Here is a 13,633-nt window from a genome sequence, read left to right on the forward strand (position 1 = left end):
TCTAGCTCGGCGTATAATTGAATGGTTATTCTCTGTTATTATTTAGCACAGTGATTTAGTTAGATGTTTTTTGTTGTAAGCGTGAGATTTATTCACGAATAAAATGCCGAAGAAACCTCCACCAAGCAGAGTACACAAAAGAACAAAACTATCGAAAGCCATTATAGCACTTAGAAAAAAGAATAAAGAAAGATAAGAGATTATTTTATTATAGCTTTTTTTTTAATTATACATTTATTTTTCAGAGTTGCGTATGTACAATGCGATGGACGCGATGCGACAACAGAAAGATGTGTAAAATTGTAAACATGTTTTTTTTTTTTTTCCAGCAATGCGTGAACCATTCATAAACTATACTCAACATGTATCCGTATAATTACGTTTGAATTTTTTTTATGACAGGCATCAATGTTAACAAGTTTATTAAGCCACAGACTTTTTTCAGAAAAATAAGTGTAGCAGAAAACACTCAACATAGTCTCACACAAAATCAGTTTACATGAATGCAGTTTTAAGAAGTAAGCTACGTAAATAATAGTTAAACATTATTTAATATCTGCTGGTAACGTTTCCAAAGTATCAGCTTCGCCTTCATTCACGAACAATATTCGTGAGCTTATTTATTTATTTTGCTGGCGTTTCGTTGGTGACTGTTGGGACTGCAAAATTAGTAAACATTTTTCACCCTATCCTGAGTTAAATCTAAGTGTGCGCGGTTAGATGAGGACCTAGATATGTCTCAGGCTTACGCCTTTACACTCTACTCATGCATTAACCATGCGCGTAAGGGCGCGTTGCCATTGACCTGTAGGATAGTCTCAACAATCCTCTACGGACTCGAAAAATGTCACCTGCTCATTGGCTACTTGACTTGTGACAACTGTTTGTTGTAATGCCTGTGATTCATCGTTGATTTTGTTGAGGAGTTTTCAGTGATTCAGAGCCTCCCATTTAACTGTGGCCGTATTGAAGAAGCAGTACACATGTTACATGCTTGAATTCATAGCGAATGGAAACCACAAATATTTACTGATGTAGTGGTTGGTAAAAAAAAAATATATATTATTCGTATCGCGTCCATCGCTTCGCGCCATGTTGGCTCCTATATTATATGGATTTACAAAATATAACGATTCATTTACGACACTTAAGATAAGGTGTGTAGGATTTTAAGAATTCACTTGAATTAATATTTAAGAACATATTTCAGGATAACTTGTGAAGACGCTCGTACAGACGGCACCGGTTGTGATGACTCATTGTTACCAGAGCAGGGGCCATCTCGTGTACACGAAGTGGCATGCGAAACCTCAACACAACTCGAAAATCAGTGAGTGTTACATTGAAATGTGTCCGCTACAAATGTTCAGGAATTATAATTTTGAAATCGAGTAGAAATATTCCTGCAATTAGCATTAGGTATATTTTAATAGACATTGAAAGCGAATCATTAAGTAGCTTCAAAATCCAAATACCGGAATACAGATAGTCTGTAACAATACAGACCTCACCGACTAGATATGGTCCAGATTGTTAATACTAACACATTTGAAAAAAAACTGACTAGTTAATGAATATGTTGAAATTTTGTAAACCTGTTACTTAAGATGATTGGTGATGTCATAATGTCTCTTGGAAACTACATAAGATTTTAACTGCTTTTATTTCTCCATAAATTCGCAAATCACCATGGCGGCCATTTTACGATCACGATTTAGTTCTTAAATTTTAAATTAGTTTATTTGTTGAGAGCCTGGTACAATGTATCTGACCACTAAAGTGATCCGAGCCGCGTAGTGTATACTACTGCGAGGTTGCCGAAGTAGGCTCGGGTCGGGACGAATTTCGCTGTGAAGAAACAAAGGTTTTTAATACATAGAAAATTATCCCAAAGCCGAAATTTGTACAGTAGTAGAATGAACATTTCTTAGTAACACGTCAAAAGTTTAAGTACTGCCGCAAACCTTGTGTGTCACACCGAAAACGAGCAGTTAAATTTTTTTGTTACGATCCACAATAATGGATATTGCAAATGCAGTTTATGGAGTAGACCGTCAGTATGGAACCCAAAATAATCTAGAAACATTGCCCTATCTGAGGATAGTGATAAAAAGCACAAAGTTTAAACATGTTTCTATAAAATAGACCTTTTAAATCATTAAAGTTAACGAATTCACTTTCATTCAATTTTAAGGAAATATAAATACATCTTACATAAACTTAAAGAGCCCAACGTGGAAATCGCTTAAAGTAATCGTTGTTGCATATTTATTCATCTTTAAATTGGTATATTTTTTAAGTGTCTCATACAATTAGTGTGACCACTAAAGCGATCCGAGCCGCGTAGTGTATACTACTGCGAGGTTGTCGAAGTAGGTTCGGGTCGAGACGAATTTCGCTGTTAAGAAACAAAAAATTTAATACATGGAAAATTATCCCACAGGAAAAATTTTGTACAGTAGTAGAATGAACATTTCTTAGTAACACGTCAAAGGTTTACCGATGAAACCTTGTGATCACATCAATAAATGAGCAGCTGAGTCCTTAATGATAATTTCTACAATGATCCACAAAAATGTTTCGTAAATTTAATAACTTTAATACTTTTTTAAGTCGGTTCTCATTATGGCGCCAAAGTAATATAAAAGAATGTCCTACATGGTAACTGTGATAAACACCTCAAAGTTTAAACGTCATATTATTAAATTGGTAATTTTAATCATAAAAGGTAAGAAAAAATATATTTTTTTATAGAAATTTGACTACATGTTACATAAATATGTTGAGCGTAACGTCAAAATCACTTCATAAATATTGTCTGTGTGTTTTTTTTTTTTAAGGTTTAAATGTGTATATTTTGAGTGTCTGGTACAATAGTCTGACCACTGATGTATTTCAAGCTGCGTAGTGTGTGGTGCAGCAGTGTTAAAGTCGCTCGTGCTGGGACTTTTTTGCTCCAGAAAACTAAGGTTTTTAATGTATGGTAATTCCAGACTGAATTTTACTCTGAAAGAATAAAAGTTTCCTAACTGCAAATGATTTTTGCTGCAAACTTAGATAAAAATCTTCCAGGATGCAATTTGCTTAGGTAAAAATGTTAGTATGATCGACTCTTTAATTTCTAAATTATAAATAAATAACAACAATAGAACTTCCCGGAAAGTTGTGATAAACTGACGATATTGTGCGAGTAGCAGACCCATACGTGACTACAGAGAAAGGCTATTTTCCTTGACCGTTAGGATTTCTGGGACGAACACCCTCTCACAGCTGGGGTCATAAAATACGGTCAAACTCTTGTAAAAACATCCACCACCGCTCTTTGCCACTAGCAATTCAACGAAGTAAGCTAGGCGCAGCACTCCAATGAATTAACTTAGAAAAAAAATATACTAAATATGTAATTCTATCAATACATTTTACAACACAACTTATGTATTATTTATTTTCTGGAAAAAAATAATATTATCATACGAATTATGTTTAAGAGTGACAAAACTCAATAAGCACATTAACGGTGTATCGTTTTCTTCAATTGTTATATAGTAAACTAATTTCATACAATTAAATATATATATATTTTATAATATAGGCTACATTAAAATTTTGCACAGTTCTGATCTAAAATAATATAATGTAATAGAAATAAAAATAATTATATTTTTGGTATTAAAATAATTTTTAATAATAAATTTTTCAAACAAAATACGAACACACATATATAAAACCAGAGGTCCTCTAGAATTTTGATTTACAAGTTCCAAGCAGAAATTGTTTGTTGTTAATTTTATTGTATCAAAAATCATTCATATATAAAAAAATAATATGTATATCTCAATAGATGTAACATGAATACACCCTATCATATGCATTAAATATATTTTAAGTAATCCATAAATAAGACCAAGTTTATTGAGTGTCGCAGTACGCAGCGTGTTTCAAAGCCCGCCGGCCGTGAAAGATCAGTACGGCCGCAGTACACTGCAACGCTCGGGCAGCTTTAATGAGGCAACTAATTATGCTAGACTCTTTATAAATATACTATCTTAAAGCTGAAAGTATAATTAAAAACATTTATATAGACATTTTTTCGCATTGGGCTCTTCAAATCGGTGTAAATCGTATTTTTATCTGGGTGGCAAAGATAAAAAAAAAATATGTCGTGAATTAATCGCTTTATATCATATATATTAAAAATTTAAATTTTTTCTAACATTAATGGGTGTATTACAGTTTCTAGATTATTTTGGTAAGTTTATGGACAGTCTAAATTAAAAACTGTATAAATGGGTAGCATTTTAATGGACTGACGTAAGTTGCTGTCACCTAGGACTTAAATGCAAATTTTCGGTGATAAAGCACAAGGTCTACAGCGGTAAACTTTCGGTATGTTATTAAGCATAGTCTCTACCACAGTACAAAAATTCAGCTTTGGACAAATTGTTCACAGGTTGTCTTGGTTTCCTGGAGTAACACGAAAGTCTACGCGGGGAAGCCAAGGGCGGCTACCTGATCCGAGAATGAAGGATAGGGCGAGATGGGAAGCGATAAGAGCTGGTTGGGTGTCCGTGTTGGAGAGAGAGAGATAGCGAGAGAGATAGCGAGAGAGAGAGAGGCGATATTGTGGAAGACCTTCGAAAGATTCCCGCTAGATGGCAGGCCTCAGAGCTGCAACATTCGACAACCTCCCCTCACAGAAGCTCTCTCGCCACTAACTTGCCAAATCTCACCCGCTAGCTTATATACGTGCTGGCTGGCCATACAGTAGTAATAAACAAGCATTTATGAAACACTTAAGCTCATTTCCAACAAATTCTGACGAATGACTGTTTTTTGTCCTGCACCAATCCCCTTAAGTGAATATTGTTAAAGAAGTGTAAAAAAGAAGGGGAACAATAAAATTATTATTAAAATAATTATTACTTATTTCTTGCGGTTCTTTTATCAGCTCTGTTGCAATTTTTTTTTTGTTTTGTCTGGAATTGTACCGTGAATTACGTTCTTCTACAGAATTTACATCGTCCTGGCGAATATGCTCCTTAGACACCAAATTTAGAGATGGTACAGCAGATTTCTTCAAAATTTTCTTCGGTTCTGTTTTTAACGGTTCGGCCTGTAGATCTCTGTCATAGTCGTCGAGCACAAAATGATCTGAACAAACAAATAAAGTATCGGGATTGAATTTATCTTGCCGTTTGCAGCGTTGACCCATTGGCTTCTGAACACAATTTGTTCTGGAAATCTGTGGTATATGACGTTCTTTCTTTTGTCACGACGATTTTTACAAATAGCTACAGCACACCCAGTCCCGGGAATTTTACTACACAGCAAAACTAGTATTTAACCTGCATTAATGTTATAAACTATTCGTTCAAACGGCGAACACTGCTCAAGTTGACGTTTATCAGACTTGGATATAAAACTCATCAACACGCACGCGACAACCTCCCACGAGTGGCTGAATTTATCGTGCACATAAAAATGAAACTAGAAGTACGCGTGTCATGAGATCGTCTCTATGACAGTATGTCCAGTTTTGTCCGAACGGAAATATATACATATTTGTGAAAACGCGCGCGTCATATGTTAGGGACGGGACGGGAGCAAGGTCGAGGCGGTGGACTGCACGTGACGTCACTTCACTGCCTGCGCAGAAAGATGCGCGTCCGTCTGAGGCAACCTCCCCTTCTACTAACCTTGGCCCCCACCGACGCCAGATGGGTGAGATGGCAGCTACGAGGCCTCCGCAGCAACGTGCGGGGGCGGCGCCGACACCAGGTTGGCGGCATCGCTCGCCGGCGACTTGGGGCCGGCCGCGAACATGTTAGACGGGCCACCCCCACCCACGCCAGGTGGGTGAGGCGGCAGCTGCGTGGCCCCCACAGCAGCGCACGGGGGCAGCGCCAACGCCAGGTGGGCGGCAACGCTCGCCGGCGACCTGGGGCAGGCCGCGAACGGGTGAGGGTAGCCGCCCCAACCAGTACCAAGTGGGTAGGGCGACGGCTGGGTGGCCCCTGCAGTAGCGTGCGGGGGTGGTGCGGACGTAATTTGGGCGGCGTCGCTCGCCGGCGACCCTGGGCAGGCCGCGAACGGTTGAGGCAGGTCGCCCCCACTCGCGCCAGGTGGGTGAGGCGGCAGATGCGTGGCCCCCGCAGCAGCGTGCGGGGGCGACGCCGATGCCAGGTGGGCGGCGTCGCTCGCCGGCGACCTGGGGCAGGCCGCGAACGGGTGAGACGGCAGCTGAGTGGCGCTGCATCGTGCATGGCCCACTTACTGGGAGCCGCGCTCTGCAGGCCACATTTCTGATGGGCTTGTGCCGCGCTACCCTAATGTTCCGTGCACATTTCACACTCCACTAACCTTAAACAGTATTTTAGTAACACTGGGAGTTCCGGTGATGAGCACGAATTAAGTAAGGGGTGAACTCAAGTCGACTAGCCGGACTGTCCGTGAGGATCGGAGCTGACAGGTTTAAAACTCACGCAATTCCGGTAGAGATGGCAAGGGCGGAGGTCGAGAGGCTCTGCGGGCGACTCGCGACTAGTCTCCTTGGAGGGCGGTGATCAACTGGCGATGGCTGTGACATCCGCACGACTCCCCAGCCTCGCTCCCGCGAAAACGTGTCGTGTGCAAAAGTAATCCTGGGCCATGCACAGGCCTGATCTCGCTAAAGTCCAGAATTACAAATAACATTTAATCACAGCCATTACTCAATTAACATTGTTTTAAAGAGCGCTGAAAGTTAATTACAAAGTCCAGATAATCAGGTCACCTCACAGTACCCCAGTGGTTGACTATCGTACGGGTGACAGTCGATTAGGCGGGGCAGCTTATGTTCGAGGCGTTGCACCACCCTGCACCCAGGTGCGTTCACGTCGCACATGCTCGGGGCGAGGCGGCGATGCGCCATAGCGGTCTGTGCGGATTCGAGGAGCACTAATGGTTGGCGTCAAAGGATACATAAAAAAAAAAAATTGAAAAAATCTTGGTATAAAAATACCAACTCAGCAAATTTAAAGCTTACTGTAGAGCAGAAACATCCCTGAAATATGTATTTTATGCTTACTACAAGACCAAGTGGTTTTTGAACCATTACCTACATATTCAGCCCTCAATATAACAAAGAAGCCCCTTGCTTTAAAACAACCAAACCTAAAAACTGTTACAATTTTAGCACAAATCGTAGCTCATGTGCAGGTTTTCATAACAACTCCTGAGTTTCGGTAGGTCTGTGATGTGTGAAGGGTTATGGGGTTAAAACATTTATCAACCATACAACAAGTATGATTAACCTCTATAGCTTGGACCAAGTACAACCACTATTGGCTTTGCCAATTAGAGATGGGGTCGCGAGGTACTTGCACAATCATGACTCATCTCTCAATAATGTCTGAGAGCCTGAGCTATCCACAACAGTCTCAAGCAATTCACGGCATCGTGGACCCAAGAGTCCCTCAGCACACAGACATTATCTACACACACACAGTTAAACTTCTACATGACAATACTTTACATGGTAAATGTTATAGTTATGAAAGGAAATAGTTATACAAATTGAAATCTAATACTTTTTTGGATTCAGAACATACACATACATGTGTGAAACTAAGCATGGGACTTGAGCGAAAACATTAGTTGCTCACGAAACATTTTGTGTAAATAACTTCATAACTACAAACCCACATTAAATCCATAATTCATAATGATAAATTATCAAACCAACCCACACCATCAAATTAATTCGCACATTAGCATATTGCAGCTACCCCCACCACCCTTTGAATTCAATCTAACATAAAAATTACTCAAATACCACCAATGTAAAAATTACAAGTCGAAAAATAATGCATGAGTTCAAGTATGGAGGTGATCTCATCCATATCAGTATAGGCTTCTACACAAAAGAAACAATTAAATGTATCACCCTGGCCACCAAATCATTTAGACCATCCCAAGACACATATAATATCTCTTATGCTACCATTATTCCGAAAATCACAAGATTCTTTGTTTTTAACACCAGCTGCATAGTCATTATCCTCATTATCTTCTCAGATATCATCGACACAGCCATCATCATGATCAACATACTCATCCAGATTACTGTCATATTTCGTAATCTTAGGCATCGAAGCTTCTTCTTTGTCTTGAAATATCCTTTATAAGTGTCCATCCGTTCTCAAAGTTCGAAGGCTCTGGAGAAATGGACTGAAACATATTCTCACTTTTCACAATAATGATACTTCCACCGTCTTCGGTCTTCCTTAAACCTTCAACATCCTTAATTTCAAATTCTTTGTCGAGATCAGAAGAGCTACGAACATTCATCCCAAGGAATAACATCCATCAGTGAACATAGCTTTACAAGCTTTGCAATGTCTTTTTAAGCTCTCTCTTTTAAAGCAAAATGCCTGTCACACCGTTTAAAACTTAACATTTTATATAGTTGGTTTTTGACATAATCATTCTTTCTCAAAGTAAAACCCCTGTCACAATAACTACACCAGTGACCTTTTCATGACGTTAATAGCACCGATACAGAATCCATATTAGTTTCTATGACAAATGTCAGAAGCAACCTGAAAGTTTAAACGCAAATACTAAACTTAAATAGAACATTAAAATAAATTATCAGCGAGAGTTAATTCCGAATTTTAAATAATACATGGTTAAGTAGTTCCGCTTCTCACCAACATATTTTGCAACATGCTGATTTAAAGTACTTAATTATTTATTTATAATGAAGTAAACCTTATACAAGTACATATAAGTTAAAAAAAATATAAATGTTACCCACATATGACTACAAATGTAGTCAATTCGGCAGCAAATGTAACCAATTTTCTCCATCTGTCTACAAATGTAACCCTGTAGCCTATGTATTCCGATCTTCAACCTACTTCGTTTCAGAGTATGATGGGTGTATTCATACTGTTTATAAAGCTATGTTATTATGTAGCATGCAGGATGTATACTTGGTGTTCGCAAGAGAAGTAAGGATTCGATAGGTCTCAAGGGAAAGAAAATCAAATTTGTGTTATCCTCGTAACAAGCTACCATTTCTTATATGTAACAAAATGTGAATTTTAATCAAGTGTCATAGTTATTATCATTTGTTTAAACTAACCGAAATTCTCAGCACATAACCAGTCACATGTAGAAATAATCTGACTATGGTGGATTATTACCCCAGAATTCACTGAAAAATGCTATGTGAGAATCAATTTTATTTCTAAATAAGGTCACATTCGCCAGTTCTAAGAGTGAACATTATGGAGGATGTATACTTGGTGTTCGCAAGAGAAGTAAGGATTTGATAGGTCTCAAGAGAAAATCATCAAATTCTTGTCAAGTAAAGTAGCAGAAGCACACGAAAAAAAATTCTTACATAGTAAAGTTGAAGCAAACCTAGAAATCCATCGAAAATTCACGTGAAAAAATAGGAGCACTCAGAGAAAACCATCAGGGAGAAGATGTCGTTTATAAACATCATAAATTATCAATTTTTTAAAACAAAGCTCAAATTAAATCCTGCTTAAGCAAAGAGTTTACAAGCTGACTTGTGCCAGAACTCTCATGTTGCTTAAGCAAAGAGTTTACAAGCTGACTTGTGCTAGAACTCCCATGTTACTTAAACAAAGAGTTCACAGGCTGACTTGTGCCAGAACTCTCATGTTGCTTAAGCAAAGAGTTCACAAGCTGACTTGTGCTAGAACGCTCATGTTGCTTAAACAAAGAGTTCACAAGCTGACTTGTGACAGAACTCTCATGTTGCTTAAGCAGGAATTAATTTTTTCTTAAAGTCTTATCATTTATAGGTTTGAACTAAAATATATGTTATCAATACTATCGTTGTGGATGCGATAGTTAAAGTAATAATAATTTTAAAAAAATTAGTAAATTTAATTTATTACTCCATCTTAGCGGACCAGAAATTTTTCAGAGTCCTTACAAGTTCGTGTTTGCGTACTCGTATTTAAAAGCTGCATGGAAGCAGATATTTTAATGTTTGTGTATTATATCATTTCACATTCTCTAAGTCATTTATAAGTATCAGCACCTAGAGGGGTATAGGTTATAAATTAAAAATAATAAGCAATATGTAGGTAACATCTTATTTATTAAATTAATAACATCTTTTGTACAGCAAAAATGGAAACTATACAACAAAAACGGAAACTATACACCAAAAACGGAAACTATACAACAAAAACTGAAACTTTACACCAAAAATGGAAACTATGCAACAAAAAACTGTAACTATACAACAAAATGGAAATATATATATATAAAAAATATATGCAACAAAACATAAAATATATACAGCAGAAAACTATTTGCATCAATCCATTTACATGTCATCACCGACAGACCCGTGGGGGACTGTGCAGATACCATCATCGCATATTATGCGCTTGTCATCCTCCCACGTGATGGCCAGCTTATTACTGTACTCGGTATAGAGTATGTGCTGCCGGGAGCGAATAGCCCTAACGCCTGCCCTCTTTGTGCGGTGTTCTTGCAGGGCATCCAGGTAGTCATCGAATGTGATGTGGTTTTTTACTACATAAACCTGGATGCCCTTGGTCTTTTTCTCGACCTTGCCACCGCACCTGTATGCATACAGTTTGGCGCGTAGGCTTACAAACTCCTCCATCACTTCTCCCCCACATTCATCTTTGAATTTGCCAACAACTTTCTTGTTGATGGGGGAGAAGCATGGGTGATCAGGAGGGTAGCAGCTGGTGTCGAATTCAGACATGAACTTAGGGTCGGCTCTTAGATCATGGTAGAAGTCTGCTGTCTGAATCTCATACACAAAACTATTGGTGTCCATATATGCCAGATGAATATTTTCCTGATATTTTGGTTTCATAGTATTGTAGTGGAAGTCATACTTTAGAGTCTTTGATAGATCGAGTACTGTTATTCCGGCATAGATCGGCTTGTCGAAAATGATAGTCTAATGGTTCAGATGCACTAGAGACAAGTTTGGCTCTTACATCGTGCGGTCCTTGAAGGACGGACGACACACCAGTTTCTTAAACCTCTTCTCGGAGCACACCAACTCCATTTTGAGACTCCGTCTCTTGTACTCCATCAGTTTCCCAAATGTCGAGTTCACAGCAAGCTTAAAGAACTCCTTCTCGAATTCGTTGGCTGCTGCTTTGCGCTTGTTGGTGTTCAGCCGAATATAGGGCTCCAACTATGCTGACTGTTCAAACTAGAGGACTCGGTGTATCTTAGTCACTCTCAGCCCATGAGATACTGCTAGCTGGAGGTTTTTGTAGTGAACATTGTAATGCTCTTTATTTTCCAGCATTGTCATATCAGCTTTGATTGATATTGAACCAGACGGACATTGATTCACGGGAAGAAATGGCAGGTCTTTGTGACTTTCGTGGAGTTCGGGAGGTTACTCCACGTTACACTCAATAATGTAACCGATAGGAGAATTTTCCAGAATATACATGACATCAATGGATGTATCCGACCATTTGAAATGTCGAATTGGAAGCGGCAGAGACATCGCCCACCCGTACAATTTATTTGCATCAATGTACTCCAGGAATGTGGATGGCTTGGATGCATCGTGTGTTTCTGGTACATAGGCCTTATTGGCTATGCAATGACATTTAATGCTTTGCGCTACACCACCACAAATACCTGCTTCCACAAACATATACATGTCATAATATGTGAGAAGCTCTAGCTGTACGCCTGTGGTTCGAAGCATCGCGTCGAAAGCGAATCCAGGACAAGAAATGTAGTGAGACGGATCTAGGCTGTATGTTTCCAAGCAAAGACTGCGAAAATTCTCGAATACGTCCGCCAAAATCAGGACATCCGTCTTCAGGTACAAGTCAGCGTACTCACCCAAAGTAGCACACTGAAACTTGACCCAGACTTTCTGTGCATGCTCATAATCCATCTCTGAAATCATGGAATCAGTAAGACTGTTGTAGAACTCATCGATGGATGGAAAACTAGTATCGTCTAGTCGAGCAAAATAATCCACAAAATCGTATGGAAAGACCCCTTTGCGGGTAACCAGCTCTAGCTCATCAGGAGTGAAAAACTCAGCAGTACTTATAAATTTGTCTGCAGGCAAGAACTCGGCAATCGAAGCATGACCCCGACTCATGAAACGGAATGTATCTACAAACTGGATACTGAACTTATCACATAACTTTTTGGAAAAAGTTATAAGCTTCTCTTCTGAATTCGAAAATATGAAGATGGATTACTGTCGTACCCCAACTTCCTGATAATGAAGTTCTGGTCGTACGCCAAGTTGTGGAAGAACACAATCAAATTTTTTGGTCTGCGTCTGAGGAGATTACATGAAGGCCCCAGATACTCGCCGGTGAAGTGATTGTGATCACGAACTTTCTTTACAGCCCCTCCGAACTTTCCTCCACAGTAGCAACACTTTAATGCTTGTAGAAAAGCATTGTTCTGTGCATGCGTGAGCGGAGTCATCGGAACCGATGTAGAAAATATTTTTGTACATCCTTTCCAATCTCTACAATGCGTGAGACGAACTTATCTTCTGCGTCACAACCACGATACAATTCAGGCCCTGATGGAAGTGCTGAAGTGAGGTTTGCAGGAATGACGAAGTTATCTGCTTTCACATAAATGCAGTAGCTGTATGCTTTATGCTTTTGATACTGCAGCGTGTATGGCTCATCAGGATTCGGGTGGCACGTATGGATTTTCTCCAGAATAGCTTCAAAGTCACAATATACCACGATGGGCATCTTATCAGCATGATGGAAGTTTTTGAACTGCAGAACAGGTGGCTGGCCATTTTGATCGGGCGATGGCATTTCCATCCGAACAACAGCATGTCTTTTACAGAGCTCACTGTGTTTTTCCAAACACTGAAGACCAGTGAGCCCGCTAACCCTTCCCTGATCATCATAATTCTTGAAGCATCTTTTGCATACATGAATAGCATCATGATGTGTAGTCAGTTGGGATCGAACCAGGGCAGAAAATTTTTTAATGTAGATGAAATGGGACGAATTGTCATAAACCAAGAGCAGAAGGTCGAATGATGTTCTTTTTCTTCAGGAGCGACTCGTACAGGAACAAATTCAGATTCTCGTCGATGCTGTAAATGTTGATGGAGACTCCAGGGTTCTGTTTTTCGAACAGTGGAATTTGTTTGATTGGTGTAGGAAACTCAATGTTCGTGAAGTTGAACTTCCCCTCCAAGTCATGGTATCGCTGGTTGACACGTTCAGGATTCCATCCTTCCACGTACTTCACAAGAATTGACCACTTAAAACACATGTGATCTTCGAGGTTTTGCGGATTTATCACTGGGTGTTTTGATTCGATGGAAATAGGCAGTTCGATGTAGGAGCTGGCACGGAGTGGATCAAGCTTGTTTATGCGAAGTTGAAGTCGCTTAACAGCTGAAAAAGTCAATCTGGATCCTTTATCCATGTAGTCTTCCTCCTCTTTGCAGATCTTGGAGATGGATTAAGTTACTGCTTCCTCCACCTCGTGAACTGCGTAAAGGGGTACATTAACAGTTTTGAAGGCTCTCTTGTCTTCGCTGGCATCCATAGGCTTCTCGTAATCGCACTCAAGCACGATGTTGTACTTCAGCGGCCCATTC

At 39.4% G+C, this 13,633-nt stretch overlaps 1 protein-coding gene across 1 annotated transcript; it reads right to left on the reverse strand.

Moving 5' to 3' along the window:
- Positions 1-5,733: 5,733 nt before the first annotated feature.
- On the reverse strand, positions 5,734-10,398 carry LOC134528876 (homeobox protein Hox-A13-like). The gene is made up of 2 exons (XM_063362542.1): positions 10,374-10,398; positions 5,734-6,074 (listed from the first exon to the last, which is right to left on the reverse strand). The coding sequence occupies exons 1-2, from the start codon at positions 10,396-10,398 to the stop codon at positions 5,734-5,736; spliced, it is 366 nt and encodes a 121-aa protein (XP_063218612.1).
- Positions 10,399-13,633: the final 3,235 nt, after the last annotated feature.

Source organism: Bacillus rossius, chromosome 2 (assembly GCF_032445375.1).
Source record: "Bacillus rossius redtenbacheri isolate Brsri chromosome 2, Brsri_v3, whole genome shotgun sequence".
NCBI classification, from domain to species: Eukaryota; Metazoa; Arthropoda; class Insecta; order Phasmatodea; family Bacillidae; genus Bacillus; species Bacillus rossius.

Coding starts and splice junctions, on each gene's coding strand:
- LOC134528876 (XM_063362542.1), bottom strand. CDS start 10,398: ATGGTATCTGCACAGTCCCCCACGG. Junction 6,075..10,373: donor ATCTGCACAGTCCCCCACGG/GTCTGTCGGTGA, acceptor CGGCCTGCCCAG/GGTCGCCGGCGAGCGACGCC.